This window comes from Arachis hypogaea, chromosome 2 (assembly GCF_003086295.3).
Source record: "Arachis hypogaea cultivar Tifrunner chromosome 2, arahy.Tifrunner.gnm2.J5K5, whole genome shotgun sequence".
Classification (NCBI taxonomy): domain Eukaryota; kingdom Viridiplantae; phylum Streptophyta; class Magnoliopsida; order Fabales; family Fabaceae; genus Arachis; species Arachis hypogaea.
In genome coordinates, this window is record NC_092037.1 from 102,962,596 (window position 1) to 102,971,420 (window position 8,825).

The 8,825-nt window shown below is 29.8% G+C and overlaps 1 protein-coding gene across 1 annotated transcript; it reads left to right on the forward strand.

The window, feature by feature from the left end:
- Positions 1-2,643: 2,643 nt before the first annotated feature.
- Positions 2,644-4,526, forward strand: LOC112760786 (uncharacterized). The gene is made up of 3 exons (XM_025808145.2): positions 2,644-2,941; positions 3,066-3,102; positions 3,651-4,526. The coding sequence occupies exon 3, from the start codon at positions 3,652-3,654 to the stop codon at positions 4,138-4,140; it is 489 nt and encodes a 162-aa protein (XP_025663930.1). The 5' UTR covers positions 2,644-2,941; positions 3,066-3,102; position 3,651; the 3' UTR covers positions 4,141-4,526.
- Positions 4,527-8,825: the final 4,299 nt, after the last annotated feature.

Consider the following 8,825-nt stretch of genomic DNA (forward strand, 5'->3'; position numbering starts at 1 on the left):
AATTTTATATTTGTTATTTAAAAATAATATTTTTTCTCTCTATGTATATAAAAATATAATTAAATATTAGCATAAAAAATTTATATTGATAGTTATAAAATTAATTCAAAATTAATTTTTTTAAAACAATTGAATTTTTATTCTAATTTTTAATTATAACATTAGTATTATCTTCAAATTATATATAATAAATATTTGAAAGAAGAGAAATAAAAATATAGATTAGAAAGATAAGTGGTGAATATTTAAAACTAAAAAAATGTATATAATAATAATAATAATAAATTTTTATTTGAATTATATTATTTTGTTAATTTTGTTTTCTGTAGAACAGAAAGGTAGAAAAAATAGAGAATGAAAGAAAAGAGATAGAAAGATAAAGATGAAGAATGACAGTGATAGTTTGTTAGTTTTGGAAGAAATAATTTTATTTTAATTGTAATAAAAAAATATCGGATTACATATTTTGATTTGTCAAAATTACTAATATAAAATATAAATTATATATAGAGTAAAAATGGTAGAGAAAAATAGAAAAATAGAGAGAGGTGGATAAGAGAATTTAGGAAGGGAGTTTATTGATTTTGGAAAAAAATATTTTCGCTCAATTTTAATAAGAGAGTGTCATGTGAGATATTTGATTATTAAATTAAATAGTAATATATGATACATAATATAGGTATATTTCAGTTTTAATATTTTAATTTAAATTTTAATATAATTAAAGAATGTCATGTTGCATATTTTGATTGTCAAATTAGTAATTAGTCATTGATATTAATAATGATATATAAAATAGATAGAGTGGTTGAAGGAATAAGAGATATAAAGAAAGGAAGAGGGAGGAGGGGAGAACTCTTTAATTTTGGAGGGAAAGATTTGATTTCAATTGCAATGAGAGAGTGACATGTGGCACGTTTTGGTTGTAAAATTAGTATGAAAAAGGGGAGAACTCTTTAATTTTGAAAGGAAAGATTTAATTTCAACTGCAATAAGAGAGTGACATGTGACACATTTTTGTTGTAAAATTAATTTGGAGGAGGCAAGAATTTCTTAATTTTGAAGAAAAAAATTTAATTCTAATTACAATGAGGAAGTAACATGTGACACATTTTGTTTGTAAAATTAAAAATATATAATAGATCCATATCAGCATGCAATAAACAAAATTACTGTAGTTACAATTTATAAACCACAGTCTGAATTACACGCTTCTTCTTCACATGAAAAATAGTACAAAAATTTTTAACTGTGAGACATAAATTTCTTAACTTTAACATAAAAAATTTTCAAGGTTTTTGGACTTGATGTTACAGTTTTTTTAATGTTTTTTATTCTTTTTCAATCTTCTTCGTATATAATTTTTATGTTTTTATTGTAAATTAAAAGATAAAATAAAAAGTTGCATAATTACTTCTTTTTTATTTATTTTTTTCTTTGTTTGATATTTTTTATTTATTTATTTTATTCTTTTTAAAAGGTGAAATAAAAAAATTTATGAGTGTGAAACAAAAAGATTATGATACGAAGAAGAAGGTAGGAGAGAAAGAAAAAGAGTTTGAAAAAAATACGAAACAAAAAAATATTATTGAAATTTCTTTTGGAACACATAAATTTTTTAATTTTTACAGTAAAATTTTATTAACCGTGACACATCAAATAAAATGCTTCTTCTTCTTTCTTTTTTTCGTTACTCTTTTTTTTGTCATGTATTTTCTTTTTTTGTTCTCTTTTTGTTTTCTAAAAAAAAGAAAAAATAATAAAAAGAAAAAAGAAGAAGAAAAAAGAAGAGAAGAAAGAGAAAGATACTATGATAATGATAATGAAGGAATATGAGGAAAAAGAAGAAGAACACAAAAAAAGTGCGCCTAAGTAAATTTGATTTAGTTTAACTTAGTTAAAAAAAAAAACTTAATTATTTAACATTTCTTTTTCAATCCCAAATGAATACTTATACTCTAACTCTCCAAGAAATAATAGATCGACCAAGTAACACCTGTTATGTTAGATAAGAGTTATTTAAACTAATTAATTTAAATATATTTTGATAAGTTTTATAAGAATAAAATTTAATTCTTTTGTAGTTGTAATAGGATTTTTAATTAAAAAATTTAAAAATTTTCATACTAGAACTTAATGAGTTATAATGAGTTAAAATAATTGTGAAAATATTTTTAGTTTAGATATCTATGAGTTATGTTATTTTTAATTGTTTTACATTTTTATTGAAAAATAAAAAAATATATTAAAAAATATATAACGAAAAATTTGAAAGATATTTTATTTTTGCTGTTATAATGTGTTACTAAAATGTCTAAATATAATAATTATTTTAGTGCATGAATTAATTTTATTTCGGACCGAGAAAAGCATTATACGTTTTTTCTATATATATATTTTTTCTAGTTTAACAGCCTACAAAGTACAAATAATTACTAACTAGCTAATGGTATAAAGTAACAGAGTTTAGGTATATAAAAAAAAGTAGTATAAAGTTTATACTTAATTAGCACATAGACCGAAAAATTTGTTAACTCCTATAATAATACTACTTTTTTTTGTGTCAAATATAATAATACTACTTAATTAAACAAAAGAATGATAGGGTTCACGATAAATCTGAGTTTATTATGTTTTTTTTTTGGGGACTACCGGAGTTTATTTTGTTTAATATTTTTGTGTTGCATCCATTCTTTATTAGTAGAAATTATAAATATTGAAAAATAATAGTACACAAATATAACTTTATATTATACGATTTAACATAAAAAGTGAAAAACATTGTCCCAGATAGAATATATTGGACCTTTATGTAATATATTGGGCTTTTATTTCGTTTCTTCCAATAAGATTAGACTTAAACTTAAACACTCTTAAGGATTACACTCAAATTTGAAATCGCAGAGACTCACGCGAAATTCTTCTCCATCCCTGTTTCTTCGTAAGTTTCTCTTCTTCTCTTCGTTTTTAGTGCTCTGAATTTGGATTTTCTTCGCGATTTACGTTCTCCTTCAAATCATTATCACATTATTTACTAACGATTACACTCAAATTTGAAATCGCAGAGACTCGCGCGAAATTCTTCTCCATCTCTGTTTCTTCGTAAGTTTCTCTTCTTCTCTTCGTTTTTAGTGCTCTGAATTTGGATTTTCTTCGCAATTTAGGTTCTCCTTCAAATCATTATCACATTATTTACAATTGCAACAGCTCAATCCTGAATGCTAATTCGTTTTTTTCTATTGTTAGTGCTCTGAATTTGGATTTTCTTCGCGATTTATGTTCTCCTTCAAATCATTATCACATTATTTACAATTGCAACAGCTCAATCCTGAATTCTGATTCGTTTTTTTCTATTGTGTAGTTCTAGTTTTGGAAAATTCGGTTTCACGTTCTATGCTAGGGTTTCACACTAGTTACAGTTCAGTATTATGTGTGCCTTGTTTTTAAGGAAAGAAAGATTATTAGATGAATTTTGAATTTTCTAATGTTTTTGGTTCATATTCATAAAGTTGGATCTAGATTTAGAACGAAAATATCTTTTATGTGTGAATTTTGGGTTGAATGTTTGCTGATTTTGAAGAGGGTTAACTTATGCTTGTCAAGTGAGGATTCTTGTTAACTTTGCTGATTTAATTCTCGTTTTGTTCTAGGATGGCTGATGACGATGTCCTAGGTCTGGGAAATAAGGCTGGGAGCGGCACCAAAAGGAAGTCTCCCGGTGACTCCTCAGAAGAAGAAAAGGAGAAGGAGGACAAGGGATTCCAAGTAGAATCTCCAGATAACAATAACAAAAGAGCAAGGACAGAAGAAGAGGAGCAGAATGTTGAAGAATTAGGTTGCAACCCTGATGTTGCAAACCAAATGATGAACCATTCTCGCTTCTTTTTGTTACTCAAAATGACTCCTCTTGAGGCCAGGGATTACTCCCTCATGAATGAAGCAAGGAATCTGATTGGTCAACTTCAGTTTCTTGCTATGAATCTCAATGAATATCCTGATTTTCTGACGCAATTCAGGGAATTGCGGGGGAGGATTCCTTGTGTGACACTCTTTCACGGATTCGAAGTGATTGATAGCTGTGCAATCAATGACGGTACTACTGCAGAGCATGTTGCTGCCTTGGGAGCTCCAGACAATTGAGGCCAATGCTTTTGTGCAGAGTATGTCCAATGATAGTGATATATAGAAATAAGTGAAAATTAGGAGTTTATGCATATGTGAGATTGATGTTGTTTGGTGTTATGTAATAATAGTTTGTCATCATCATCTTGGTGATATGATAAGCTAAGTAGAAATTTATGTACTGAACCTTTATCACTCTGTGTTACTCATGTAGGCTGTGCATTATAATAGAAATTTCTGTACTGAACCTTTATCACTCTATTGTATCACAGTTGTGCTTCACAGCTTCATAGTCTATTCCATGAATATCAGTTGTGATTATGTAATGTCAGTGTGCTGGTGTGAGGCAATACATTGCAACTAGATTTTTGGTTCAATAATGTCACCTTCATTTTCAGGAAAAAGACTCTCTCCTTTATGGAAATACTTATATTCAGCAACTTAAAATTGTATTCCAAATTGATCTTTACTAAGTATGAGAGTGTACATCTTTGGGAGATTTTTGCAGACTTGTATCAATCGCTTGGCAGATAGCAGGTTCGCGATATGAGGATTCCAAGCTTGTAAAGAGAAGTGCATCACACTTTTTCTCCAATTCCAACAAAGACGATGTGATGCTTGAAGAGGAGAACGAATGCATTCTGTTCCCCATTACTCCATGCTGTTCTTGGAGAGGAGCAAAATGGAAATGAATTATAATATACAGTCCCCATGAAAAGGCCTATGGACTTTTTTCTTTTTCCTAGTATCATGTAAACATAAATCAGAGTGATTAAAAAATGTCTTTCCCTATTTAGCTCCTCAACTATGATACCAAAAATTTTCTAATTTGACATAACTTGAATTTAGAATCCCTTAAGTTGAATTAGGAACTGTTTCTTTCTCTGCTTTTTAATAGCTTCTGCTTGCAAAACTCTTCTGCTATTTACTTGAATGTATATTTTTTGGTTGAAAAGAAAAGAAAACAAAGAAATTCTAAGAGAGAGAGAGTGTTTGTCCTTCCATATTTAGCCCCTCTTAATCTTTAAAAGCTAAGGTTATCAATTTTGAACATTTGTGTCATAGGACCGATGCCACTTTCCTGGATAAATTCCTACAGAAAGGTAAACTCACAATTCCTTTTTGCTCTTTGCTCTTGTAAAATTTATTTGAAGGCTCTGGTTGATTCCTCTGCTACTTTTAAAGGCTATATTTTCTTGCACTGATGGGAACGCCTATGGACGACCCGTTGGTAAGTTTACTACTTTTTGGCTGAGAAATGCATGGATGCCTTTGCTCAGTTACTGATTCAAGTGACATATGGCGATGAACTTACTTACCATTTCTTTTTCTTATATATCTCTAGTTTGCAGTGTTCCGACTATGTATATCACTTTTATCTCGAATCACTTGCAGCAGCAAGTAGGCTAAACAAAAGATAGAAAAAAGTAACATTATAGTTTTTTTAATTGATTTATACCTCGAGTCTTTGTATATTCACACAATATTGTAATTGATGAGATGAACACTCGCTTTTAATTGATTTCTTAATGTTTTGAGCATAGAACTATAGTTGGAGATTGAAGGTTTCAAATGTTAGTCTGATCTTTGAGGAATGTATTTGAGTTGATCGACCTTTTTTTATTATTTTGTTCTTTGGGGGTGCCCTTATGGGTTGTGGGTGCATCATGGTTACAATGTTATACTTGATTGTCCTTACTATTAACATCTTTTTCTGAATTTCACAACAACCCAGGTGGATCAATTTTGGCCCCATTTGCTGACTCTTTCGCTCCTTTGTATTTTGCACCGAGAGACATTAAGGAAGTTATGCCAACTGAGCAGCCTTGTGATTTAGCATATGAATTTGGGGATGGACTTTTTGATGTGAAAGAACTCCCACAAGGCTTTCCAAAACCTGGTAAGCACCATTTGTTTCTTTCATACAATGTGTTTATGACTGTACGTTCATATTGCATCTTCATACCATTAACTGAATTCTAAACTTGCCATATTTTTACTCTAAACATCTCTATGATAGATTTCAGCATGGTCTACTACTGTATCATTGTTTTCTTGGTGACCCTTTTACCACTTCATAGGTTTCTTATTCTGTTATGTGATTATACAACATATAACAAATAGGGTGGCTAAGTAGAAATTTCTGTACTGAACCTTTATCACTGTGTTACTCATGTAGGCTGTGCATTATAATAGAATGGCAGAATTAGCTTTCTCAGCACAAAGAATAGAAATATTAGCTTTGCTTTCTTCCAAAATGCATTAAAAAACTAATATAGCATTTCATGATAAATACATATTCTAACTAAAGCAAACGAATATCGATATTTATAAGGAACCTAATTAAATGTTCATCCTTAAGACACTAACATAACTAGACTTTTCCCTTCTAGAAAGCTCATAGACTTTCAATGAGGAAATAAAGATTTGTTCATTATAATTGATGTGCAGATTTTGTCAAAATCTCTTTTTAGTTTTTAATGTTAGGATGGATTTAGGAGTATCTTTGTTAGGATGGATTTAGGAGTCAAAGTCCTTCACATGGCTTGGTTGAGGGTATGCAATTCTTGTGCTCTACCATTAATGGAACAGCAACTGGCATATGCCTATGATATACTCTCAAGTAATCTTTGCTTATTTGTTTAACGGTTGAATTAAAAGCAAATGGGGATCAACTGAATATGTGTCCATAAACAGAACGAAAAATTAAAAGAAAATAAGAAACATGTAAATATTTGAAGTCTTTCCATAATGTTTGGAGCATAGAACTATAGTTGAAGATTGAAGAGGTGAATCAATTTTGGCTCCATTTTGTGATTTAGCATATGAATTTCCAAAACCCGGTAAGCGCCATTTGTTTTGTTAATCTTAGTATTATGCCTGCACGCTCATTGTGAGATCATTGAAGAAATTCATTCAGTTGAATGGATGATTTGTTTAACAGTTTGTGTCTGAAAGGCATGCGTGAGGGAAATATTATTATATCCCATGTTTGCTGTTTTAGTTGGAGAAAGAACAGAGTGTATAGCTTGTTAAATGAATAGCATGCTCTGTTAGAGGCTTGTTACTTTATTCAGAAGTGACTGCCTCAGTGTTTTTATCATAGCAATGTATTTAGTATTTACATTATTTATTCGAAATTCAATCATATATATTACCATTTTGTTAGAAATGTACTTAAATATTCACATCAGCATGCAATAAACAGAAATCCTCTAGTTACAACTATTTATCATCATGATATAAGCATGTGTGCATTAGAATTAACGAGTGCGCTTTACAAATTGGTAACAATAATATTATTAGTGTGATACGTGATTCACATGAATGTGCCACAGATTCGTGATTCATGATATAACATGTTTAGTTTGTGTTAGAGACCAACAATGTGTTAGGTCATTGTTTCTATGACCCTACTTAATTTTGTACGGTATCCCTTTAACTCGTGCATTTATTAGAGTTTCAGCCTTGCAATATGCAAATAATTAGTTGAATAATTCACGGCTTTAACTAATATCACTTTGCAGAAAATATTATGAGCCATTCTTAAAAAAAATATATAAAAAAAGGGAAAAAGAAGAAAATATATGTAAGATATTGTGTTGACTTCTACATTCAATTATTCTATGGAATGCGAATTTTGATTATACTATGTTCATATTCCATTTAATAAGAAAAAATTGCATGACAAATACTACTCTTCTAGCTTTCTCTCTGTCTCAAAATAAGTGTATGATTTCAAGAATAACGTTGGTTTCACGCGAGAAAGGTGAGGGAAATGAACAATAGAGAGTAGAAAGATAAAAGCAGTGCAGTTATAGATAAATGTCGTGTCAAGTAGTATCATTCTCTAAGGTTCAGTAAGTTCAAAAGCAATAAATTACAGAAGATAATAAAGGCTTTATCTGACAGCTGGATCCTTTTCTCACTTTAATTTCAGGCTTACACCTTCACCTGATACTCATACTTATATTTCTACCTTCAAAAATGATGTAGAAGTACATAGATATTAACTTAACAAGTGTCTAGACGTAGCTGTTGTAAAATAATGAGAAATCCTTAAACTCTTGCAAATTTTCAACAGCTTCCAACTTTGGACAAGGATGTATGTTTTACTTGAACAAAAAATGAGGTGGTCATGTAAACCCACGTGACAATTTAAGATTAAGAAAAAATAAAGATTTGTTCATTATAATTGATGTGGAGATTTTGTCATAATCTATTTGTTCATTCTATTCTAATTGATGTAGAGATTTTATCATGATCTCTTACTAATGTTGATTATAAAAGGAGTATCTTTGTTATGATGGATTTAGGAGTCAAAGTCCTTCAAAAGCAGAAAAAGAGAACTATTTGTTGAGGAAGCAAAGGGCCCACACACAAGACTTGAGGTTATGCAATTCATTTGCTCTGCCATTAATGGAACAGCAACTGGCATATGCCTACTATATACTCTCAAATAATCTTTACTTGTATGTTTAACCGTTGAATTAAAAACAAATGGGGTCCAAATGTGGGGCACTTACATGATTTTGGTCCCTTTGCAAAATCCATGGCCTAAAACCCACATTTATGTGTTCCTTGGATGCAATATAAAATCTAATTCTTCTCTCTTTTTCTCTCAATCTCCACTTCCTGCCGACACTTGTTATATTTACCATTAACTGTTTTTGACATGAGATTAATTATCATGAACTACTACT

Bases quoted from the DNA above. Each gene is read 5' to 3' on its own strand.
- LOC112760786 (XM_025808145.2), top strand. From the start codon at position 3,652: ATGGCTGATGACGATGTCCTAGGTCTGGGAAATAAGGCTGGGAGCGGC.